Genomic DNA, 27,516 nt, shown 5'->3' with positions numbered 1-27,516 from the left:
TGAATAAAGTAATGGCGTCAGCTGGGTTGTATTTCTAAAAGAAACTTTAGATATATTTGATTTTGATGAAGTATGAATGTTTCCTGATTCTGTAAATCGCTCCAATTTTAGTCAAATATTTAAAGAAAGAGTAACAGATCCTTTTCTATAAGACTGAAAAAATGACAAAATTCTAAAACTCTGTCTTTACATAAACATTTAAAACCTGTCTTATGCGCTATGCATAAGAATATGCGTTGAAACTTAATTCAAAAGTACTTCTGGAATAAACAGTCCATTCACAAGTACATTGAATTGTTAACTCCTAGTACTAAACAAATAATGTGTTCACTAGCTAAATTTGTTAACGAAGCGTTTGGAATAAGAGATATTATTATTTTTAGATTAATTAATTATAAAGGTAATGTATATTTGTCAGTCCTCTATTTTCCAGCTCTTGACGATTACCTTTTCTAGTTTCTGTTTGAAGTTGTACATATAGCCTTTGATAGGCAGTCAATATTTGTAATATATACTCCATAAGCTTGTAGATGCTTATGATGCAAAGCTAGCAATTTGAATTCAACGTGGGAATGATGATAATTTGTAGTGACTGCCAATACACTGGTATGGCGAAGATGTCACGGAGCAACGCGAGAGAACTGGTGAGAGATCATTTTGTGGGTAAGGGATAAGCAGACGGCTGGGCGTGGGGTGGGGGTGGGGGGGCTTTTAAGAATATGATCTTGGAAGAGGAGGGAAGCATTATCCCAAATCTATATATGGTTACTAGTACTTGCCCTTATTTAAGTACACTTCATTGAGTAAACAAGCCTCCTCATGGCTTGATTTTGATTTTCCTCTATACAAATCCATTGAAACCTTTGAAAATAGCCTTATACTTACGTGCATGATATAATTATGGAACGATAACTTCCCTCTGATAAGCTCGTGAACCAGAGTTTATCTCAGGTTACCTGAAACTCACGTTGTTTGGTTGTTGTTCACTTCAAGTTGATTATTGTTTGGAATCATGACATATAAACTGTTAGGAAACAAAACTTCCTTCACTCGGACTGTGGACAGAAGACCTTGCGGTGGGGGAGAAAATGATAGCTTTATGTGCTCTTTTGGGTTTGGGTAAGTAATTTTTTGTAGCAACAGTAGTACATAAATAGTCAAAAATAGTTAAAATTTTAAAATCTTGAATTATACAATATCGTATTCTAATATGTTAACATTTATTGATTAATTACATTTTATTAAAAAATAAAAATACCCTCTAGTTCCGATTATAGCTTTAGTAATGTCTGTCCTTGGACAAAAATATAACCGATTAAAATTTTCTAAATGGTACGCAATTTCATCGAAATACCGTCTGCTTTCCGTTCATATACCTCACTCTCTTTCTAGTGTGTAAGGGACATAAAATGTGGAATATTTGGAAAGGAAGGAAGAAAAGAATCTGTGCTGGATGAACACCTTGAACTTGCACAAATATCTACAAGACCTTTGATCATCATAATGTTGTGTGTACACTTTCCATGGGATTTGTCTAAACCAGACGATATCAATGATACAAAGTTGCAGTAGCTTTTGGAGACAAGAGGGCCGTTCTGTAAAGTCCGCGGTTAGACGGAACACACGTACTGCATGCAATCTATTTAATGATTTATATTTTTGTTTTGTTCTTTTTCTGTTTCATTTTTTTTTAAAGCCTACAACAAGGTTATAAAGACAGATCGTTTTTAAGTTTCAAAATGTCTGCAGATCTCTCTCTCTCTCTCTCTCTCTCTTTCTCTCTCTCTCTCTCGACCATCAGTAGTGAAAGGGGTCACCCTACGGACAATGGGAATTAGCATTACAGGGACCCCTGGGTCACTCTACGGACAATGGAAATTTAACATGGCGAAAAATCGTGGGTCACTCTACGGACAAGGGGAATTAACATGGAGAAAATCGTGGGTCACTCTACGGACAAGGGGAATTTAACATGGCAATAAATCGTGGGTCACTCTACGGACAAGGGGAATTTAACATGGGATTTTTTTTAAAAATTTTTTTAAAAAAGGGGTAGGCAATTCAAAGACTATCTCTTTTCGAGAAATATGGCTGGCCCTGAAAAGGGCCTTTGATTTTTATGTTAATGTATTCATTAACATAAATGGCACCGCATTGGTCTTCTTCTTGTCCTTAGGCTGCGTCTTACTGTTGGTCCGTACATCAGCACTCTTTTCAGGCATCCTTGTCTTTCGACGTAGATCCTACGTATCCACAGGCTGGTGTTGGTCCTGTGGACAACGGTCCACTTCGATCGGACATACATGAGCAAGTCTGTCCGAAACATCATGGAAGACACAAGGGTGGATGACTCAACTGTAGTCCACATCTTGAAGCGACGAGAACAGGTGAATCAATGCATTGAACGGCGCTTATTTATAGGCGGAGGAAGGATTGAAACGGATTGAGTTCATTTACCAATCCGAACACGCGTTACAGAATTCAGTCAGCTCGCATCCAATCCGAAGAGACCAGTCTGTGACGTCACGTAGTCTATTTAGATTCGCTAGCGCTTGTGTGCAGTCAATCTATGCGACAGTGATTCAACATGACGGAAACTCAGAAAACGATCCATTGGGGTGCACCAGCAGGGGAGACTGCCCAAGGGAACTCGGACTTACTTTCAGAAGAGGTGAATTGGGATTTTGTGGATTTTCTCTCCTCGCAAGAATTTGTTCCGGAACCTTCGTTACCTTCTTCATTACCGCAAGTGGAGAATTTTAGACAGAGACAGAAAGAAGAATTGGAGAAATTTATACAACGACAAAAGGAAGCGGAACAGGCTTTTCTCCTACAGCAACAGCAACAAGAAGAAGAGGTAAGAAAAAAACAACAGCAACAACAGCAAGAAGAAGTAGCAGCAAAGAAACAAGAGGGTGAAAATCAAACGGTCACGGTACTGTTGGACATTTTAGCGGAGTTAAGAAGTCTGAAACAAATGTATCAGACTTCTTTATCACGACCGAAGAGAATACGACCTTCCCGAGCTAAACACGTCAACCCTGTGACTAAGCCTACCGTACCACCCTTAGTGATTTCAACCCAATCATTATCATCATCATCAACATTACGCAGTCCAGAAGTAGGCCTTGGCCGTGGCAAAGGCATAAGGCAGTTAAAGTTGATTGCTTAAACTCACCCTTTCACCATGAAGAAAAAGGCCCTTTTCAGGGCCACCCACATTTCTCGAAAAGAAATACAATTTCAATTTGCCAATAACTCAAAAAAAAAAAAAATAAACCCCACCCATTTTACCCTTATTGTACGTGTCTGTCTATGAGTGCGTGAGTGTAGCTTCTTATTTTAAAATCACAACTCAAAGACACTTACCTTATATCATTCATTTATTCTTTTCTCCATTTTTTACAATCCAATTCACAATTCACAACACAACACTTTAATGAAAAGTTCATTGATTTCTTCTTCTCTCCTTGTTTAGTCTCTCTGTTTTTTGAATTTCTTCACCGTCACACTCTTTTCCTCTTCTTCCTCCTCACTTTCTTCCCTTCTTCTTTTTTTCTCCTGTTTCTTTTTCTTCACCTGTCTTCTTTCTTCCTCAGAAGAATCCCTCTCTTCCTCTGAAGAATCCCTCTCTTCTTCTGAAGAATTCCTCTTTTCTTCTGACTCCTCTTGTTTCTTTTTTGGGCAATCTGGAGACCAATGTCCTTTTTCTTTACAATAATAACAGGTATCTTGACTTTTGTCTTTTTTATCCCCTGTTTTTTTTCTTTTTTGACGGTCTGGACACTCTGAAGACCAATGCCCTTTCTTCTGACAGATATAGCAAGTATCTTGACTTTTATCTCTAAAGGAAGGAGAGTAGTCCGTAGGCTGGTCTGAAGAGAATTTTCTAATGACCCCTCGCAAAGCTCTGACGAAACGTTCCATCTGGTCAGTCTCTTCCATCGTTGTGTTCGGCTTGAGAGTGAAATGAATAGTGAAAGGACAAGACACACACCCTTTTATATACGCTGGTCTGCTATGACTATAAAGTAGTTTATGGTGTTTGAACTTGAGTCATTTGACTTTTTGCTTTCAAGATGAAACGATCCCATTCATTCGAGAAGAAAGAAGAAGAAAGTAAGAGGCAGAAACGTGATCTATCGCCTCGTACCAGGGCTGAAATCTTGGCACAAATTCATGCCAGTGATTTTGAAGAGGACATGAGTGAACCAGAATTTGAAACCTCTAAACCAAGTTCACCACCCTTTGTCAACCCTGAAAAGTACTATTCCATTCGAGAGACGGAAAAGCGCTCCTCTAGAAAATTTAGAACCACGGCTTACAAATACACGGTGAAGTTTAAAGATTTCAAGGCTGAAGTGCCGTTAGAGAAAGCAGAAGTGTTCATCACCGAGGTGTGGGATTCTTTGCTCACTTCACTCAAGCAGCAATGTCAACCCAAAGAAGACGATCGCTTGAGACTTTCCATACAACACGACGGTTTGAAATCCCCTGTTTGGATCGAGTTTAGCACCCCTGCAGAATTGACTGCTTCCAAAGTCATGGACAAGATTCAACACGTACAACAATCTAATGATCAGTTTGACATCACCGATGGTAAAGCCACACTGGACATGACCCACGTCTCTCCTCCTCAAGGGACAGGACGCAAAAAGATGTTATTGGTGGACGACCTTCGCAACACCAAAACGAGTCTCGTCCGAATTAACAACCCTCATGACCAGATGTGTTTAGCCCGTGCCATCGTGGTGGGACGAACCTATGCCAACAAGAACGACACGGTAGAATGGAAAAGAACCTGGGACACTATTCAACGTTCCGACCGAGCCAAACAACGAAATGAAGCAGAACTCCTGTTACAACAAGCCGGATTGCCCAAAGACACACCCTGTGGCATTCCAGAGATGCAAAAATTGCAAGATGCCCTAGCTCCACGATACACCTTGAAAGTGCACCCTCAAGAAGTGCGCGGACCTCTGTTGTTTCGAGGCCAAGACTTTAAGGACGGAAAATACATTCACCTTTATCATCACGATGACCATTTCGATACCATTACCAGTATCACTGGATTCCTGAGATATGTTTATTATTGTGAGAAATGTGACTATGGTTATAATAATCGAGAGCAACACAAACATTGTGGATGGAAATGCTCAGGATGTTTGGCCTCTCCACCCTGTCTGAGCGAAGAACCAGTGCCTTGTTCCACTTGTCTGCGCACGTTTGTCAGCCCTAAATGTTACCAACAACATTTGAAGACGCAAGGTTCACAGAAGAAATGTGCTTGTCAACTGCTGAGATTGTGCTCTACGTGTGAACAAGTCATACGTACCAATAATACCAAGGCACACGTATGTTCAGGAAAGAAAAAATGTCACATTTGTCACCACATCGTGGACTTGGAACACCAATGTTACGTGCAAAAATACCAACCCCCACCAGAGAAAGAGGACGGTCACAAGAAGAAAGGCAATTTCATCTTTTTCGATTTCGAATGCATGCAAGAGACTGGCATTCACATCCCTAATTTCTGCGTGGCTCATCGAGCGTGCGAGAAGTGCATTCAAGAACCTATCTTCAGTCATTGCCCTCACTGCAGCAAGATTCCTGGAGGGCGTGAAAAAATCTTTCGGGGACCAAATACGTTAGCCGATTTTGCCCAATGGGTCTTAGACCCCGTCGACAAGACGTGGAGCCAAGAGGACATCGAACGTTACGGAGATTGTCATCGTCATGCCACGGTGATGGCTCACAATTTTTCCGGATACGATGGACAGTTTCTTTTGAGGTACTATACGGAACAAGGCACCGAGCGTCCTAAAGTGACTTTGAACGGGGCCAAAATCATTTTCATGCAAGTGGGACAAGTACAGTTTAAAGATTCGATGAGCTATTTGGCCATGCCTTTGAGTCGAATGCCTAAAACGTTTGGAATGACAGAAATGGCTAAAGGGTACTTTCCACACTTTTTCAATACGGAAGCCAATCAACATGCCGTTCTACCCCATTTACCTGAGGCTCACTATTACGACCCCGACAACATGCGTACCGAACAACGAGAAGCTTTCTACGCTTGGTACCAGGCTCACGCCTCGGACCCTTTCGACTTTCAGGAAGAAATGCTAAAGTATTGTCGTTCCGACGTGGACATTTTACGGCGTTGCTGTGGAAAATTTCGAGAACTGTTCATGGAACACGGAGGGGTCGATCCTTTGAAAGAAGCTTGCACCATTGCCAAAGCGTGTTCCTTAGTGTATCGACAACGATTCATGCCTGAAAACACCGTGGCTGTCATCAGTCCTCAAACGACCCACTTTGTCAAACGTCAATACTCGGTCAAAGCCCTACGTTGGTTACATTACTTGTGCGACAAGGAAGACAAGTGGATTCAGCATGCCCGCAACGGAGGGGGCGAAAAGACCATCGGAACGTATTCGGTCGATGGCTGGGACTTAGAAAAGCCCAAGATCGTGTACGAGTTTAACGGTTGCTTATTTCACGGATGTCCCGTCTGTTACCCTGACCGTGGTACTAAAAATCAGTTTTTGCAACGAACCATGGAAGACTTGTACCAGGACACTTGTCAGCGACGCCTAAAGTTGGAACAGGAAGGATACCAAGTGGTGGAAATGTGGGAACACGAGTACGATCACCGTATGAAAACCGATCCCGAGTTTAAACGTCTCGTGGAAAGTTACAAGCTGATGGACCCGCTGAACCCGAGGGATAGTTTGTACGGAGGAAGGACCAATGCCACCTGTTTGCTGTACCAAGCCGACGAAGAGAAAGGAGAAGAAATCAAATACTTGGACGTGTGTTCGCTGTATCCCTACGTGTGCAAATATTCTCGCTTTCCTGTAGGGCACCCGCAATTGTTGACGGAACACATCGACCTGGTCAACATTCGACAATACGAAGGCTTGATCAAGTGCAAAGTTTTGCCTCCCACGAACCTATACCATCCCGTCTTACCTCACCATTGTCAAGGCAAACTGATGTTTCCATTGTGCCGTACTTGTGCCGAAACGTGCAACCAAGACCAGCCTTGTCAGCACAGCCAGGAAGAACGGGCCTTGACGGGAACCTGGGTCAGCGTGGAATTGTTCAAAGCTCTGGACATGGGATACCAACTGTTAGAAGTGTACGAAATTTGCCACTTTCCCAAGACACAACAGTATCGCAAGGGTGACCCCACGCAGAAAGGCATTTTCGCAGACTACGTGGATGCCTTTTTGAAACTGAAGCAAGAAGCTAGCGGCTATCCTTCCTGGTGTCACACTCCCGAAGACCAAATACAATTCAAAGAGAAATATTACGAACAAGAAGGTATCACTTTAGACCACATCGAGAAAAACGAAGGCAGGCGATCGTTTGCCAAAGTGATGTTAAATTGCTTGTGGGGTAAAATGGCACAACGACCGTGTTTACCCAAGACGGAATATTTGACAGAACCTTCCCGCTACTTCCAGATGATTCACGACAAAACCAAATACATGAAACACGTGGACGTCGTTCGAGAGAATTTGATCTTGGTCAATTACGAAGAAGATCTGGACTTTGTACAAGACGACCCTTTTGGAAATGTCATCATTGCGGCTTACGTGACAGCCCATGCTCGCTTAAAATTGTACGAAGCTTTAGAACTGTTAGAAGAACGCGTCCTGTACTTTGACACGGACAGTTGCATCTACATCCATCACCCGATTCAACATCACCCTAGCATCGAAGGAGACCGTTTAGGAGCCTGGACAGACGAGCATCCCGACGACAAGATTCTAAGTTTCGTCAGTGGCGGTCCCAAAAATTACGGCTACGAATACCGGGACAAACAAGGAGAAGTGCACACGACGTGCAAAGTGAAAGGACTGACTCTGAATTATCGTACCAGTCGAGTGGTCAACTTTGGGGTATTGAAAGAAGCCTTGCAATCGGGAGAGGATGGAAACTTTAAAGTGACCACTCACCAACCGAACAAGATTGTACGTTTACCCACTCACCACATCGTCAGTCGGCCCTTGGAAAAAGTCTATCAAATCGTGTACCAGAAGCGAGTTCGACTTCCCAATCATTTCACCTTACCGTATGGACACGTTGGTATAAAACATTGGTTGTAAGAGGATAGTTACCCCACCAGAAAGATGACTTCGCCACAGCAAGAATCGAGTGAGAAACCCGATGAGAACTCCAAGTTCAAACCCTACCATTTTCCAGTCTTCTTACCTGACTATTGTGATTGTGCCCGTCGATTGGACACGTTTCAGAAATGGCCTACGGATAGGGAAGGATTACCTTCTTCGCATGTTTTAGCTAGAACAGGATTTGTCTACTTGGGACCTAAGTCAGGATTGGGATACGAGGTACAGTGTTTCGCTTGCGGACTGAAGTTACGAATGGATCTATGTATCTATAAAGATTCAGCTATTCTGGAGCATACTCGATGGTCTCCGCACTGCCCTTACCTTTCTATGGCCTTTCCACCCATTACACTACGGTACAATGTTGACGGTACCTTAGAGACGGTACCTTCCAGAACAGGACATAAAAAACTTAAAAAAGGAAAGATGTACAAGTTGGAGACTGCATTGAGACTAGTATAAAAAGGGGGGGTTATGGTCAAGATCGATAGTTCATTGTGACTACCAAGACCGAGCGAACAAGATGAATACTTTGAAAAAGACATCGTTTCAGTTTGGGGATTGTAAAAAAGTTGTATCTTCCTCTAGTGTGACTAATACTGGATGGATAAGACCCATGCATTGCGACGGAAAATGTCCGGAAGGAAACTGCGATTGTCCATGTGGTTACCATTGTAATTGCGTAACGGAGTTTGCAGACGAGTGCGATTGTGAGCCTTGCGATGGGACCGATGCTGTACGTTGTGACCTGAGCGATGCCGTAAAGCATCATGGGAACTTTAGTGCTCCTACCCCTGTCATGGAAAGTGATGCTGTGCGTGTCAGACCTGTGGGATGCGAAAGTGATGCTGCTCGTCCTCTTGGACATTTTACTGGGTTTCGTTTTAAAGGGGAATGTCCACCTTCACGTCTACCCCCTTACGGATGTCATCCAGCCCTGAGCAAACTCCTGTTCCTGTCACCCAACCCTCATCGAAACGAACCTGTGAAAGACGAATATTCGTTCCCTGTGCGTTTGTCGGAATACTGCGACTTTGAAAATCGTCTTCAATCGTTCAAAGGAAAATGGCCAAAGTATCTGGGAGGACCGACCCCCGAAGAATTAGCCAGAGCCGGATTTTTCTACTTGGGCGAAGGAGATAAAGTCAAGTGCTTCAGTTGCGGTGTGTCACTTCACCACTGGGAACCGCAAGATTCGGCCTACGTAGAACATGCTCGATGGTCACCGAATTGTCATTACTTACCTTTAGTGGGACCGAGACATTGAAGTAACTTCTTACCATAATCATCTGTTCATGGATACTTTACAAGAGAACATTCGTGCTTTGCCTGTGGAGTTGAGAGAACGCATTTACCGAGAGCTGGTCAAAATACAAGTGAAACGTAAAGAACAATTGCATCCGATACGTCACCGGTGTTTGAACCACTGGTACCTGAAGGCTATACAAGGACTGATTCAATTGAAAGTGTTCCATTGGACAGACATTGATCAACGACCTTCTGGTTATAAAAAGGAATGGTTTGGTATGGACGATTGTAGTTACTACATTGTAAACGTATTGCATCGAATTCCAGAGGAAGAGTTAACGAATTACAAACTTTTTGAACACAATGTCAACTTGGTGAAAGAGGAAACTTCTGAACGAATTGTAATGTGTAGATTAGTGACTCAACAATTTAAATTCGACACTGAAGTGAAACCATGTTTGTGCAAAGAGTACATTTCTTGTGTCAGACCAAAGAGGATTTAGTATGACCTATTCATGGATACTTTACAAGAGAACATTCGTGCTTTGCCTGTGGAGTTGAGAGAACGCATTTACCGAGAGCTGGTGAAAATACAAGTGAAACGTAAAGAACAATTGCATCCGTTACGTCACCAGATCTTTAACCACTGGTACCTGAATGGTATAAGAGAACTGATTCGTCAGAAATTCTTTCAATGGTCAGACATTGTTCAACACTTTGAGGTCGCTAATGATCGACATGTTCATAATTATGGTTACTTCGAGATTCACCTAGTGCAATGCATTGAGGAAGACAAGTTAAAGGATTACAAACATATTTTACGTGGAATCTACTTAGAGGAAGAGGAAACACCTAAACGAACTCTGACGTTTCGGTTACAGTATGCAAGATTTAGATTCCCTACTGGAGAACGAAGATCTCTGGCTAGAAAGTACGTCTATTGCATCCGAAAAAAAGAGAATATAAAAAGAGGCTGCCATGCCACGGTTTATGTCACATGTCATCCAACAGATTCCGTGGAAGGAACTCAATGACCATATTCAAACCGTGGATCATTACCATCAATTATTACAAGAACTATATCCATTCAATTTTGGACGACAAGTGGTGTGTGTCTTAGTGACTTGTTTTCTGGGATTTCGTTTACCAGCCGATTCTTTGTGGACTCTTTACGATCAGTACTTACCACCTCCATGGCCTTAAATGGTCACGAAAAACTCCTTTTGTTCAAAGCCTTGCGTTTTCATCTGGATACTTCTCGACCTCAACAGGAAAAAAAGATTCGTCAACTTTTAGCGACCCAAGACGTGTATGACGATGTGTGTGTAGCTTGTGACTTACACCCTCATTGGACAGATGTTCGTGATTGGAAAAAGGGGGGTTTTGAGGTTTGGACCCAAGAAGTGGCCCAGTATGCACAAGAGTTGTTCAAGGAAAAAAGTTACTTTTCAACCCGTGTTAGTGACGGTGCCAGAAGAACCCGTCACCGAGAACAACCACTCGCTTCAGGACAGGACTGTCATGGACATGCCTGAAAGGTCATTCCGGGAGGACACTTGTGTGACAATACCTCATGTAGAGACTGTAAGAACATTACACACTGTCCCTAGGACATCTTGGTTAACCAAAACATGTTGTACAGACACTTGTTTATATTCCACTTTGATCGCTTTGCTGTGTTTTATATTCCTGTACATCACTATTTGGGTTGTATGTATTTTTGTCTTTCGTGTTCATATTTGAAACATTCAATAAACGTGTTCTGAAAAAGTATATAAACTCTTGTCTTGTTTGTTTTTCGTGTCACAAGTGACATTTCTCATACCATGGCTACCTCTGCTGTCTCTGCTCCCTCTTCCTCTACTGTCAAAGTCATCGACGAACACTTAGATCGTGCCAGTTGGGAGGCTTTGTATCTTCGCCATCCCTTTAACATGCTCATTGCTGGACCTAGCGGTTCTGGCAAAACCGAATTCGTCAAACGTTTGATCGAACATAAACATCATTTGATCGATCGGCCCCCTCAACGGATCGTGTGGTGTTACAAAGAGTGGCAATCGGCGTACAACCTCTTGCGAGAAAGTCAAGGCGATTCCATCGTGTTTGTGGAAGGCATTCCTAAAGAAGACGATGGCATCGTCTCTGACTCCCGTCTAACCCATTTGGTCATTTTCGACGACATGTTAGGAGAAGACGAAGAAGAAATTAAATTGTGGTTCACGCGCAAAGGGCATCACCGTAATGCCAGTGTCGTTTACATCACCCAAAATTTGTTTCAACAAAGTAAAGCCCATCGCACCATCAGTCTCAATGCGCATTACGTGGTCTTGTTTAAAAGCCCTCGAGATAAATCGCAAGTGCAAGTCTTAGCCAAACAGTTAGGAACGCCTTGGCTGACTCAGGCGTACGACGATGCCACTCAAACTCCACACGCCTATTTACTCGTCGATTTGAAACCTACGACCCCCGAGGATTTGCGATTTCGTACCCACTTGTTTCACCACTGGTGCCAAGACGGAGGGCCTGTCCTGTACACGTCTCCGTCCTCGACTTCATTTCACTCCTCCCATGAAAAAAATCTATAAAAACCTCAGACCCTTTTTCGTCTGTCTCACACAGTGTGAACATGACGTCCCTTCAGTCGCATCTTCCCGTCAAATTGATTCGTGCCTTGTATGGCATCAGCCGAGAAAAAGATCCACAAACACGAGCTCGTGTCTTAGAAGCTAGTCTCAAAGAAGTCTTACGATGGTTCACGGTGACGGCACGTCAATTACTCCAAGGAATCATTCAGATTCCTCATCAAACCCAACGCTTTTTCGATAGAAACAAAGTCGCTTTGGTCCAACTGGCCGATCCCCGCATCGACACTCAAACCAAAAAACAAATCATTTTGAAACCTGGAGGGAGCGGTACTCTAGGAGGGGTCATCATTCGCTCACTCTTAAGATGGGATCCTAATGCCCCCAAAGTTATCCCTAAGACAAAAGTTCAACGAAGCCCCAAGAAGAAAAAGAAAAAGACCAAGTCCCCAAGAAGAACTTCTCCAGTGGCAGGACCCTCCTCTTACCAGACACCACCACCATCACCCCGGAAAAAGAAAAGAAGCCCCCAGAAAAAGAAACAGAGAAAAAGTCCCCAGAAAAAGAAAAGTCCACAGAAGAAGAAGAAAACTAGTCGCAAGAGAGGCACTTCGGCCAGGACGCAACCTTACACTCGCAAGCCACGACCTGCCACAGCGTCTCCGGCAGCCTCACGTTTGTCCACTTCTCCGTTGATGTCACCAGGAACTGAAGAGTACTTGGAGACGTTGATTACACCAAGAACTTCTCCGTTGATGACCCCCAAAAGAACTTCCCCAGTGGCAGGACCTTCCAATTTAGCGGCAGTGGCTGCTGCTCACAAAGTACCTTCTCCCAAAATCAAAGTCCAAGAAAGATCGGGCATGTTACAAAGTTTACTGGATTTGTCCAAACAAGAACTGGCTCGATTTAGTCACGACGTGTCATGCCTGTCCTCAAACTGATAAAACGTAAAGACAATCAGTGGCGACGCGTTCCAGTATAAAAAGACCTGTGACCAAGTCGGGGTATCAGTGAACTTGTAAAAGATGTCACCTCCAAAAAGCCACAAAAGAAAGAGACAAAGGCAGACGCGTCATCCGACAAAGCGCTTAGCCAAGCATCGACGTTACCCTAAAAAAAGACACAGTCGTTCCAAGAAAAAGAGGCGCCAACAAAGGGGAGGATTCCTTGGCGATTTTCGGAAAAACATTGTTACCTTTATGACAAAGCGATAGTCCCAAAAAAAAGATAAAAGGGTGTGCGTTAAGTCATCGACGTTAGTGTCTGTTCGGTGAATGTCCCGGAACCCACAAGCAAAAAAATGTCACCCTCCAGAAAACCCCAAGGAAAAAAAAGGAAAGGACTGCCACCACGTTTAGCCAAACATGGGGACATGTTATCTGTCCTGTCCAAAGCTTCTCCACCCCTACGAAAAAAACTCATTCAAACAGCCTCCAAAGAGGTCATCGATACCGTGTGCGAATGTTGTTTGAACGTTTTGAAAGGCACGATCCCTTTGTCCAAACACCAGAAACAATGCTTAGGCAAACATCGTCACGTTCTTCGGAAAATGGTTCAAAAGAAAATTCCCATTCGTCAAAAAAAGAAGATGTTGGTCCAACGTGGAGGCATTTTGCCTCTCTTGTTAGGCCCCATACTGAAAGGAGTCTTGGGAACCATGTTGGGAGGACTGATGGGAGCAAGATAAAAAGGCCTTCGGAAGTCCCAAGATCTCAGAATTCACCCCTGACAACCCCATGGAAGGACGAAAACTAGCTTTAGTGCCTTACAAACGATGGATGGAATACCATCGGTGGCAAGAACAACGCACCCCGCATTTACCTCCCAATCCCAATTTGAGCGAAATGTCCCAGTTACAACACGAATTGCAGTCCTTGATGGATCGTCAAGATTTGTCCGAAACAGAAAAATCGCAAAAGTATGGTCAACTCTTGCAAAGACTGCAACTCTTTCACCAGAAAGCTTTAGACGAAACAGCTCTACCCACTCTAAAAGATTTTAAGACCTTGATGAAAAGTCCAGCACCATCATTACCACCACCACCACCACTACTGTCATCCCCAACCGTCACCAGAGATGCTACCCCACAAAGACCTGAGGAAGAAGAGACGCGCGAAGTGTTTCAAACACCGTCAGCAGCTCCCATTTCGAGTAAGATTGCAGGATCCTTGTTGACCCCGTCCCCCACACCCCAACGAGAAGAAATGAAAGCTTGGGTTAAAAAGATGATGTCCACGCCTTCTTCGACAGAAGTGAAAAAGAAAGAAGAGAAACCAGAAGCGAAAAAAGAAAAGAAAACCAAAGCCATTCCATTGCCACCTCCACCACCACCACTACCTTCGACTTCTACTCCCGTAGCCCATCGGACACGTAAATCCGTTTCCAAACCACCCTTTCGACCCACCCAAAGTAGCATCACCGAAGAGTGGGTGACTTATTAACACAAAAATGGAAAAAGTCTTAGCCAGCATTTACTACGATCCCTCGCATCCTGCAGGTTACGCAGGAGTTCAAAAATTGTATCGTGCTGCCAAAACGCGACTGAAAAGTCTCCGTTTACCTCAAGTGCAACGATGGTTACAAGAACAAGCTACCTACACTTTGCACAAACCCATTCGACGCAAGTTTGCCAGAAGTCGCACCCGAGTGGAAGGCATCGATCATCAATGGCAAGCCGATTTAGCCGATGTCTCTCATTTGGCCAGCTACAATCGTGGTTACAAATATTTGTTTTGTGTCATCGACGTCTTTTCCAAATTTGCCTGGGTCGTGCCCTTGACTTCCAAATCGAGCAGCGAGTTAGTACGAGCCCTGCAACGGGTGTTGAAACAAAGCGGTCGTCGCCCTCTTCGATGGCAAACGGACAAAGGCACCGAATTTCTGAACCAAGCTTTCCAAAAAGAATTAAAGAAACGTGACATTCATTTTTTTACCACCGAGAATCCCGAAACCAAAGCCAGCATCGTGGAACGTTTTCAACGCACTTTGAAAGAACGCATGTGGAAATATTTTACGCATCACCACACTCTGAAGTACATCGACATCTTACCGCACCTGGTGCAAGCGTACAACCAATCTTACCATCGAAGCATCGGACGTGCCCCGCAAGACGTGACTCCCGACAACGAAGTGCTGGTGTTCGAGCGCCTGTTCGGTACGTCCCCGACGAGGGCTGTCCCCAAGAAAAGTGGAGAGTTGACCGTAGGAGATTGGGTGCGCATTGGCAAAACCAAACGCACTTTCGACAAAGGTTACTTACCTAACTGGACGACCGAATTGTTTCGCGTCACTGGACGAGTGCATGGCCGTCATCCTGCCGTCTATAAATTGGAAGACATGAACGGAGAAGTACTCAAAGGAACGTTTTATTTGCCCGAGTTACAACGTGTCACCAAAAAAGAAGACGACGTGTACGACATCGAAAGCATTCTCGAACGCAGAACCCGTAAAGTGGGCAAACGACGTGTCAAAGAAGTCAAAGTACGTTGGAAAGGATATCCACCCAGTTTCGATTCTTGGATCGACGCTTCGCAAGTCATCGACTATAAAAAGAAGAAGTGACCATCATGCCCTTTCACACAGCAACAGACGCAGCTACGTCGACCAGTCCTTCTTCCCCTAGTTCTTCTGTGCAAGATTTACAAAAACAACCCTTGTGGGTGTGGTGTGGAGAACGTGTGCCTAAAACGCAAATCGTCTTTTTCTGCCAAATCTTCGTGGTGTATTGTGTCATCGGGGCAGCCATCGCCAATTTGAGTTTGCAACAAGGAGACAAACAATTGTGGACCATTTTATTGAGCAGTTGCATCGGTTACCTGCTTCCCAATCCCTCCCTGAAATTCTCCTCGAACGGGAACGTTGTGTCCAGTGCCAGTGCCAGTCACCACTCCAACAACCACAACCAGAACCCCATTTTGGGCGGAGACACGCCTCTGACATCCACTAACCCCTCGGACAGCCACAGAACTCTGGAATTATGAGTCACGAAAACCAATTTTACTTAACCTTACCCAGTGACAGTTCCATGGAGGTGTTTCCCAACAACACGTTGTGCTGTTACACGGCCAAATTACCTCAAGCCATCCCCTTAGATCACGAAGCCCATTGGGAAGTGGCTTTAGTAGAAATGATTCACCCTACACAAATCCAAAACATCACCGAAAAGCAAAACTATTTTGAGGTGGAAATCCTGAACGAACAATTACAAAACTACATGAATGACATCGGGTTTTCAGGGGACACAAAACCAGCCAGCAAACCACCCTTCATTATCTACACCGTGAAAATTCCGGCAGAGTTTTATTTTAGTGGCCAACATTTGGTGGACACTATTGCGGACAGGTTCGAGTTCGCCTTTGGCAAAGCCCTGAACAGAGTCAAAAAAAGTGTCACCATGGAGTACCATAAAGTGGCTCGTCGCTTACTGATGAAATTTCAGGATACTCAACTGTTGTCCTTCAGGTTCAATGGTAGTTTGTTTGAAATTTTAGGTGGACATCCAACAATGGTCGCAAACAATTGGAGCCCCAAGATCAACAATAATATGGATTTTTACAGAGCTTTTGGAAAACCGGTAGAACTGAACCAAGGACTGAATTTGATGTTTGTGTACTCCGATGTGGTGGAATACAACGTAGTGGGACACACCTCTGTGCCATTACTGCGTGTCATTCCTTTCAAAGTGGATAGTACCACGACCAGTGACCAGGAAGGTGGAAACACTTACCACGTCCACCGCGAATTTGTCCATCCTCATTATTTACCCGTCAGCAAGTCGTATTTGGACACGGTCAACATTGCTATAAAAGGAGATTTGGGACAAAATATTCCATTCACCAAAGGAAAAGTCACGGTGAAACTCCATTTTCGAAAACGGTTTTCTCACGATTCGTAAGTAAGTCATGTATCCAGTGTACCAAGGGGTGGCTCGACAGCGAGGACACGGTTTAGGAGACATGTTAAAATCGGCCTTTCGTTCGGTGGCCCCGGTGTTGAAACCGATGGTGACACGCGGATTGCACGCCTTGAAAGATGCGGCACTGACGCAAGGCAAAGAATTTCTCCAAAATGTCATCATCGACAAACAAAACCCTAAAGAAGCCTTCATGAGGGCTGGCAAAAATGTCTTGCTGCAAACGGGCAAAGACATTTTGGGCCGACGAGACACACCTATAAATGCCCTGCACGCTACCGAATCAGGCATTCAGCAAGGACAAGGTAGAAAGAGACGAAGACGAAGAAAACACCCTTTCACCAGACTTCAAGCTAGAAAGGCCAAGAAAAGAAAAACCGTTCGAGACTTAGACGTTTTCGATTATTGAGACACAGAGAAAAATGATGCACCGAGAGTCTTGCGCTTGTTCCAAGACGGAACTGGATCTGTTTGCCATGCCCCCCACCATGATGACCATGCAAGAATCCCAGTGGGTGGAATTTCATCCCGTCTCCTCATTGACGGAATCAGCTCCCATCGAGTTCGAAATCAAAGGACAACCCGAAGATTACATCGATCTGAATAGCAGTTACCTGTACTTGAAAGTCAAAGTAACCGAAGCGAACAACGGTGCCATAGACAATGATGATGCAGTAGCTCCCGTCAACAATTTCATGCATTCCTTGTTTAGCGAAGTGGACTTGTACTTAAATAACAAACTAGTCAGCAGCAGCATTGATACATACCCTTACCGTGCCTACCTGGAAAATCTCTTGACGTACGGAATAAATGCCAAGGACAGTCATCTGGATGCTTGCGTGGTATGGAAACCTGACCCAGCGACTAAGTTCAACGCTATTGTACTTGCTGCGGATGCTTCACATTCAAAGGGATTTGTAGATCGACGAGCAAAAATTGCACTAAGTCGTAGTTTAGAACTGATGGATCGCTTGCATTTGGACATGTGGTTACAAGAAAAGTATTTGCTGAACGGGGTGGATGTCCGCCTGAGACTGAATCGCAGCAGTGCCGCTTTCCATTTGATGGCTGCTCGTGATGCCACTTACAAAACCATCATCCAAGAAGCCAGACTCTACGTGCGTCGCGTAGAAGTGTTGCCTAAAGTAGGTAACGACATCAGTCAGACGTTGAGCAGAACGACCGCCAAGTATCCGATCCGACGTGTGGAAGTGAAAACCTTCACCATTCCTGCTGGACAACGATCCATGATCCAAGATCATCTGTTCCAAGGACAGTTACCCAAACGTTTGATTGTTGGTATCGTCAAGAATTCAGCCTTCAACGGAGCCTACCACGAAAATCCTTTTGAGTTTCAACATTACAATGTGTCCAAGATAGAAGTCAGTCGCGATGGCAAGACCTTGTGTACCCGACCTTTCGAGCCTAACTTTGCCCAGAAGAATTATTTAAGATCGTACTTGTCCCTGTACGAAGCTACCGGACAGTTAGGAACCAACACCAGTCACGGTATTAAGTACGACGATTATGACGGAGGCTATGCTTTGTGGGCTTTCGATTTCACTCCAGACCAAGGCAGCGACGAGGGACATTTCCACCCTATAAAATCTGGCCAGATTCGTGTGGAAATTCAGTTTGCAGAAGCTTTACGCGCAGAAAACACGGTGAACGTCATCCTGTATGCAGAATTTGACAATACGATAGAAATCAACAGTTTGAGAGAAGTCATTCTAGATTATTAGAAGCCATGGAAGACTGTTATCCCTCTTTACAAAGTGAAGAAACTTTGGACATGAAATGTGAGGAGACCGTGGAAGGAGAATCCCAAGACGAAGAAATTGTCATGATGAAGTCGAGATGGCCAGAACAAGAAGCCCATTTAGTCTCCTGTTTTGCCAAACACTTGGTCGACAAAATGACGGAATTGATCAAGAAAAATTGCTATGGATGTCAAAACGATCATCCCAGTCAAATTCAACACGATAAATGCCTGATGTTAAGTCAAGAAGAAAAATTGGACGAGTATCTGGACGAAGCTTGGAGTCTCATCTCGAACAAAGACGTGTTGCACCAGTGGTATAAAGACTTGCGTGAACATTCTTGTCCACCATTAACCACTCAAGAGATCCATCGTATCGAAGCTCTCCTGAATCAGAGTGAGGAAACAGAACGAATAACCGTTTATTCGTCAGACATTTTCAAGCAAAAAGTCAGAATCGAATTGACCACTTATTATTACCTGTGAAGAAGAAAAAAAACACACAAATCAATGGATACCTGGGAACTTTATTACCTTTTGAACCATAGTTCGTATACGGCTTCTTGGAATCCTGTCGTCTGTGCTAAAGATGAACTCCCTCATCGCAAACCTAAAGACCATCAAGCTTACGTGATCAACACGGACGAAAGTCATCTCCCAGGAACCCACTGGGTAGCCGTCTACTTTCCTCAAGAAGGATGTGTGGAATATTTTGATTCGTACGGATTGCCCCCTTTGGAAGACGATATCATCGACTTTATGAGAAGAAATGCTCAAACCACCCGATTCAATAACGTGAAATTACAAGGCACAGATTCCTTGGTGTGTGGACAGTACTGTGTGTATTTTCTGCATCATCGCAGCCTGGGCTATTCCTTAGAACATTTAGTGACTCATTTTGATCCTCGTTCTTCTGCTAGAAACGATGTGAAAGTAGATCGATGGTTTTGTGACCATTATGCTTATCTTTTGTCTCAAGCTAGGAAACGTAGTGTCCATCAATGGCCTAATGATTTCCAACAGTGGAAATCACAATTTCATTCACAACGTTGTCAGCCCTGTTTAAAGTAGATCGTCCATTGAGAAAAAAAGTGTTTGTAATTTGAAAAAAATTGTTTGATGTTATTATGTTGGATTATTGTTAAAAATGTTGATGTTTAGTGGTAAGTGATTTTTTGAATAAAAAATGTTGTGTTTAGAAAAAATGCCTTTGTGGTTTGTTTAGCTATAAGAATGTTGAATTGATGCTCTTTCATTTCTTACTATCCCTCTCATGAACGTTGCGGCTCGAAAACCGTGTGGGGGATGTTTTCCTTCACGTCCGCGCTTTCACTTTAAGAACCGGGTTGTTCCCAGTCTAGCCATCCATTGTCGACTCATCCTCCTAAGAAGATGTGCTCCAAACTAGCTAAGCTCAACGAAGCCTACGTGAATCTGCATAGGGTCAGACACAGTCTGATACCGAAACCAGAAGAAATAGAGAATGTGAGAATGTTAAAAATCACTGAAGACCTGATAGAAGAGCTCTTCAGAGAAGAAATGAACAGGGAGAAAGAAGAATGGACAGAGAAGTACAGACTTCAGAGACAGCAGCAACAGCAGCAACAGCAGCAGCAGCAGCAACCTGAAGCTGACAGAGGCTTTGTCGATTGTCGTATCGACACCAAAGAATTCTTCTTCTCTTTCCGAAGAAGCAGACCTATCGCCAGAAAGTCTATCCTCAGAGGACATCGCATTCTTAGAAACTAAAAAGAATGCCATAGCAAAAAAAACAGCCCTTTTAAGGGCTACCCAATACTCTAGAAAAGAAATAACTATTAATTTGCCAATGTGAGTAGGTAGAGTAGTGTGAAAATAAACACTAACTCTTTCTTAAAAATTTTGAGGGTATGTGTTGGTGTGTTTGTGTTTGTAAGTGATAAAGTAGGTTGGTGTGGATAGTAGATTAAAATGATGTTAGTTTTTTGGGCTGTTTGAGGTGTATATTTGGGGTTAGATTGGATTGCTTTGCGTATGTGGATAGTCTATTGAAGTGATGGGTAGCATAAAAAAAGTGAGCGAGTGTTTCTTTTAGGTCGGCGCGTTGTTGTTGTTTTTTGGTCATGATCTAGGTAAGATCAATTTTATGTTATTAGGGGATGTTTTCCTTCACGTCCGCGCTTTCAGTATAAATTGAAAGTCGTTAGGCAGTCCAGCTACCCTTGTTGATTGATCAACACCAAAAAAATGAACACGAGACTTGAGAAACTGTTGGAGCTTCATGTGCATCTGGAATATGCCAGGCGCATATTAAATGAACTGGCCGCGGAAGCCATTGTCGAGGAGGGAAGGATAAGAGAGGAGGAAAGAAGAAACAAAGAAGAAGAAGAAAGAAGATATAAAGAGGAAAGAAGAAACAAAGAAGAGGAGGAGGAAAAGAAGAGAAGAAATTTCAAAATCCCGGAGAGCGAAAATTGGGATTCTGAAGCAACATATCCTGCCTCTGCTCTCTCCCCCCAAAAGGTAAAAAGTAACTGGGGGATAAGATGCGTATGTGGCGCCAGGCCTGGAAGGTGCCACCATTAACCAGGTGCCCATGAAGTTCCAAACAAAACAGCCCTTTTAAGGGCTACCCAATACTCTAGAAAAGAAATAACGATCAATTTGCCAATGTGTGTAGGTAGAGTAGTGTGTATATAAACACTAACTCTTTTTTAAGATAGTGTGAGGGTATGCGTTTGTGTGTTTGTGTTTGTAAGAGCTCAGGTATGTTTGTGTGAATAGTAGATTATGGGTTTCTAACGTATGTGAAGAGTAAAGTTAGGGTTTTATTATATGAAATGAGAAAGTAGGGGGGATGTTTTCCTTCACGTCCGCGCGATGTTTGGTCATCATCTAGGTAAGATCCATTTTATGTTTTAGGGGGATGTTTTCCTTCACGTACGCGCTTTTCGTATAAGAACCCACAGTGTTCGTCGTTCAAACCATTCTGCAAAGAATAAAAAGAAGATGGCGTCAAACCAAATGGACAAAATACAAACCTTGCAAGACGTTTTAGACAACTTAGGAATGATGGAACAGATGCTAATAAGACTCGTTGAAGACCATTATTCTTATAGTCCCCATCGTGTAAAGATGGAAATTAACAATTTAAGAAAAGCAAAGGACAAGATTAGTGGTGTGATGAAGGAAATAAAGGAGGAGAAGGAGGATGAAGAGGAAAAGATAAGAATAAGAACATGGAACGAAAAAATTGAAAAAGAAGAGGAAAATGAGAAGAGGAAGAAAGAAGAAGAGGAGGAGGAAGAGAAGGAGAAAAAAAAGAAGAGAAAGAGTGTTGGAGATAAAATAAGAAGTTGGTGGAGGAAAAGAAGAAATTAGAAGAAGAAGAAAACCCAAAGGCCCTTTTCAGGGCCAGCCATATTTCTCGAAAAGAGATAGTCTTTGAATTGCCTACCCCTTTTTTAAAAAAATTTTTAAAAAAAATCCCATGTTAAATTCCCCTTGTCCGTAGAGTGACCCACGATTTATTGCCATGTTAAATTCCCCTTGTCCGTAGAGTGACCCACGATTTTCTCCATGTTAATTCCCCTTGTCCGTAGAGTGACCCACGATTTTTCGCCATGTTAAATTTCCATTGTCCGTAGAGTGACCCAGGGGTCCCTGTAATGCTAATTCCCATTGTCCGTAGGGTGACCCCTTTCACTACTACCATCAGTGCAAACAACATGCCATGCCGAAAAGTTGCGAAAATCGATCCGAACGGATGTTAACGTATGGCATGAGACAGTGTCTCTGAACCTATCATTTTAAAATTTACGGACCAACCGGGCAACAGAGAGAGAAAGAGAGAGAAATGGTAGATAAAAGAATCTAGTAAGTAGACACGATAAGTTAAGCATAATAATAACTTAGATCAATTGTAAATGAATTTAAATGTTTGCATTAATCTGAATTTCCACTCGTTTGAATATAATGAGTGAATGCACTGACTGAATGGTTGTACATTCAGTATTTGAGAAGCTAATCATACCGTGTTGGCGGTGCTCTACATTCTTCATTTAACCAATCATCTTTGCTGATTTTGTTGGTGTTTTCGGGTATAACGCTCTTTCTCAGCTCAAGATATGCTATGTATGGCGGCCGGTATAACTGGTGGAGGAAGAACCCGGGAAAACACCAGTCAGAACCGCTGACCAACAGGAAGATACTGGCATCTTTATTACATACCCACATTATCGAAGCCCGAGACTCGAAACCACGCCGACAGAGGTGAGATGGCAGTTCAGTAGGCGAGCGCTTTAGACCACTGAGCCACCCGGTGTCCCAAACATGAACGTTTAAATCATTAATGTGTCGTTTATGGCAACACTAGAAAATATCACTTCGGACAATATAATACACTCGCTGAAATTCTACGAGATATAAAATAATTTCGAATATAATTACTTTGATGCATCATATATCAAGACCATCTTATTTCAACTAAAATTCCTTAAATTTGCAGGAAACTAATTGCATTATATTCAGAAAAGATTCATCTGCTCCAGATGAATACAAGCATAACAGTAAATCAATTATGTGCTGCAAGATAAGTTTTGTCTTTTTCAGTGCTACTACTGGGATTCAGCGGTATCCAAAGCAATGTGTTGGTGAACAGAGAGAGTAAGTTTCTAAAATTTTATATATCTCCATTGGCAGATTTTATAGCCAGCACTTAGAATGTATTGCCATCAATTAAGGTCATAAGCAGAGGGATACAAATCGATAACATTGTTGATTGTTTCATATTTGTTTTATCTTTAAATTTTTGACGTACATACTGTGATCCATCTCACACTGTTGCCATTTCTAACATGCGACCTTGAAAAAATTGTTATTTGTGGTCACACCTAAGATCAAAAAATCTCCGCAGAGGGTGATATATATACATTAAAAGGGAGATCCGGCCTTCGGACATGTTATCACTATGCTAATCTTCAATGAATTTAAATCAATGTGACTTTTTTCTCAAATATTTTTCTAATTAGATAACGAAGATTCAATCATTACTGGACTGTGCGATACTGACTCTGTTATTGTAACTTGAGGGGAACTGAATTAACTCACTTCAGCGACGTCACTTGGGCAGATATCACTTTGATACTTTTGGGACTTACAGGATGGATGAAGTGTATGTTCCTCAGACTAGATGTTGTGCTGCTGTTGTAGATTGTACAGAACAAGATAGGCTATGCATGACGGTCAGTATAACTGGTGGAAGATACTGACAAACTTTCGTATATATATATATATATATATATATATATATATATATATATATATATATATATATATATATATATATATATATATATATATATATATATATATATATATATATATATATATATATATATATTGGCCGAGTCCTCATATTGGTTTTCGATGTTTGTGTCTGCAAGATATATTTATTAAGGTCCATATTAACTTGTTTGATATTATAACACAGTAGGATTCTGAAAGCAGTTAGTATCAGTTCACCTCTAAAACAAGCGAGACTAAAAGCGTAGAGCACACTGCATAGCATAGCTCGAAGATGTTGTTTTCCCTATTTCCAAGGGCTAAACAACAGAAGTTGTTGTTAATTTGAAGTTTTTAATACACGCTAACAACACCAAATTACTGTTCCTATTAAACTTAGGGCGACACACTCAGAAGACTTTAATTTTACGCTTTTGTTTTCTTGCTTCACCTTGGTATGCTTTGTTGGTACGTAATTTCTTAACAGAAGATCAGCATTTCAAGCTACATAGTAACAATCAGGATTCTAACACCTGATACACATAATTGTTCAATCTTAAATAACAGAAACTTGTGTGCGTGATGATATCCTTTTATTAACTTATATGACAGTGTCCATAAAAAACCCAACGAAAAACGTGCTACCATAAAGTCTCACGAATAATGTTTATTATGACCTGCACCTAGTAATAGGATAATTGTTCGTTTTAAGAAATACCTTTCCATCACCGACTCCCAGTAATTAAACAAAAAAGCAATCTAACAACGGTATACATTCAAAAAGTTATATTTGAACTTGTCAAGATGATCAATGTTAAATTCCATTCCAGGTCTTCAATCCAATGCATTCCTCACACATTTATAAAATAAGAAAACTATTTAATGAATCGCCCGCATGGCTCTGTAAAATATCCAAATTTCTTTATTGCACTATATGGACAGTCGTAGAAATACAATATTATGTTCATTGTTAATACGGATCTGTGTGTAAAAAAGATTACCAATTCTCTTGCATTTTAAAACGCATTGTTTTTCATATGCATTATGGTTTAGAGTAATATCTGAAATTTGGACTCGCGCCTTAATTACTGTATAATTCTATTATGTTCCGATACAAAATTCCAGGAGTTGAAGGTATATTGAACAGGGCACGTGTCATAATTGTATGCATACTGATAGTTTATTCAATAATTTGAAACAGCACAAGCATGACTATCTATATATCTATCAACATGAAAATGCGATATTAAGATCATTAAGAATTTATTGTTTACGCACTGAATCTATAAGCAACTGTTGTGAATCGAAATGGTGTATTGTGTAAATAAGGAGAGTATATCTGATTAATTTTTTGTAAGTACAGGACAAACAAAAATTATTATTGCACCAGATATCCCTGCAAGTCCTAGATCTTGACGTCATTATCGTTATTAGAAACGTACCGCATTCTTATCTAGGTCACGATCTATTGAGTGTGCTTATAATATCTTAAACTGCACCTATTATTTTCCAAGGACGTCATTTCCTACCTGATTTTAGCTCGGCACTATACTGTTATGATTTTATTTGCTGGTGTGCCAAGAAACCATATACGTATCTTCAGCAAGTTGAAAGATTTATAGACCTTCCTCGCTATATTTACGTTTTTGAATGGTCTTGGCGACAGAGGCACGTGGTGGTGATGTATTATATTACACTGGTCAACAGTGAAATCATTACTGACTTGAAAAGGCCCTAATCTGTAGTATTTTGGTGTGCCGAACACGAATATAACCGTGAAAAATTTGTATTGGCTCTCGTTTTGAAGATATTCATATACCTCATTTTCTATGTTTCACTGTGTAAATTTCTCCAGTAGGACTGCAGCAACATCCGGAATAATGATGTAACATTGCATAATACCATCATGCTCACATCATCCACAGTTGATTGCATCATTTTCTGATGCAATGCAATACTAATGCCATGCGGCTGCTGAAGTAAGTTGACGTCAGCAGTGTACTATACATGTGTAGGCCTATTATACTAATGCCAGGCGGCTGCTGAAGCTGACGTAAACAGTGTACTATATAAAGCCCAATCAGATAGGTTCAGCATTTAAAATATTTTAGACGTTGTGCGAGACAGTTCAAGCTACTGTTACATAAAACTTATTATTTTATCCATTTACGTACAATAAAGAACAGTAATGCCTCGAAAGTGTGTTAATACCGCGGACAATTTTTGCTATATTTGTGGGGAAGTGACATTTGCCAACCAGAAGAAAAGTATCAATTCTCAAGTGAAGAAGGCATATCATCTTTACTTCGGATGCAAGGTTGGTGACCAAGACAAGCCTTGGGCTCCGCATATATGCTGTGCTACATGTACAACACAGCTTTCACAGTGGTTGAATTGCAAAAGGTCATCAATGCCGTTTGCAGTCCCAATGGTGTGGAGAGAGCCAAGCAACCACCTAAATGACTGTTACTTCTGCTTGGTTCCTCCTCTTTCCGGCGGAATAACGAAGCGAAAGAAGTCGAGAATAGTCTACCCAAACATTCCGTCTGCATTGAGACCAGTTCCACATGGTGAGGGACTTCCTATTCCAGAACCTCCAGCAGAATATTCTCTTGATTCATCTGACGAAGACAAAGGTGAGTCGACCTGTTCTTCTCCTGGTCCATCAGCATGCAGTGATCCAGATTTTCACTGTGGTGCATCATCAACCCCACACAGAATAACACAGGAAGAACTAAATGACCTGATTCGTGATTTGGACTTATCAAAGAACAAGGCAGAATTGCTAGGATCAAGACTCCAACAATGGAATCTTCTAGAAGAAGATGTCACAATTACTGCATATCGAAAGCGCCACCAGCAATTGGAGCCTTTCTTCAGAAAGGAAAGTAATCTGATATTCTGTTCCGATATTGAGGGCCTCATGAATGCTTTAAAAATCACTCATGACCCACAAGAATGGAGACTATTTGTGGACTCTTCGAAACTGAGTCTCAAGGCTGTGCTTTTGCACAATGGAAACATTCTTCCATCTATTCCAGTAGCGTATGCTGTCCACATGAAAGAGACATACGATAACTTAAGGCAGCTACTGAATTCCATTGAGTATAACAAGTACAGCTGGCACCTCTGTGGTGATTTGAAGGTAGTTGCCCTTTTAATGGGACTGCAGCAAGGATATACAAAATACATGTGTTTCTTATGCGAGTGGGATAGCCGAGCAAGGGAAATGCACTACATGAGGAAGGAATGGACTCACAGGCAGAATGTAGCCATTGGAGAGAAGAATATCCAACATCCAGCTCTGGTTGAGGCTCAGAAAATCTTGCTACCACCCCTTCACATCAAACTAGGTTTGATGAAGAATTTCGTGAAAGCCATTGACCGGACTTTGCCAGCATTCCGATACCTGCATGAAAAATTCCCTCGACTCAGCGAAGCAAAGATTAAAGAGGGAGTTTTTGTGGGTCCTCAGATTCGAGAGCTTTTCAAAGATGACCGGTTCAACAACTTGCTGGAAGGTGACGCGAAACAAGCATGGAATGCTTTTCGCCTAGTTTCTACAAACTTCCTCGGAAATGTTAGGGCAGAAAACTATAAGGAACTAGTAGA

At 42.2% G+C, this 27,516-nt stretch overlaps 1 protein-coding gene across 2 annotated transcripts in view; it reads left to right on the top strand.

Annotated features, from left to right (window-relative positions):
• Positions 1-1,062: 1,062 nt before the first annotated feature.
• Positions 1,063-27,516, top strand: part of LOC149778694 (uncharacterized) — a 33,344-nt gene continuing 6,890 nt past the window's right edge. Inside the window, exons 1-3 of one of the 2 annotated variants that reach the window (XM_089938519.1) lie at positions 1,063-1,119; positions 23,233-23,286; positions 23,652-23,864. In XM_089938519.1, coding sequence (XP_089794645.1) covers positions 23,855-23,864 — 10 coding nt within the window. In that variant the 5' untranslated portion in view covers positions 1,063-1,119; positions 23,233-23,286; positions 23,652-23,854. The remainder of the gene's footprint in view (positions 1,120-23,232; positions 23,287-23,651; positions 23,865-27,516) is intronic. The other variant, XM_089938518.1, reaches the window with a different exon arrangement.

This window comes from Sinohyriopsis cumingii, chromosome 17 (assembly GCF_028554795.1).
Source record: "Sinohyriopsis cumingii isolate HCF-2022 chromosome 17, ASM2855479v2, whole genome shotgun sequence".
NCBI lineage: Eukaryota > Metazoa > Mollusca > Bivalvia > Unionida > Unionidae > Sinohyriopsis > Sinohyriopsis cumingii.
This window is presented reverse-complemented; position numbering and strand designations above follow the sequence as displayed.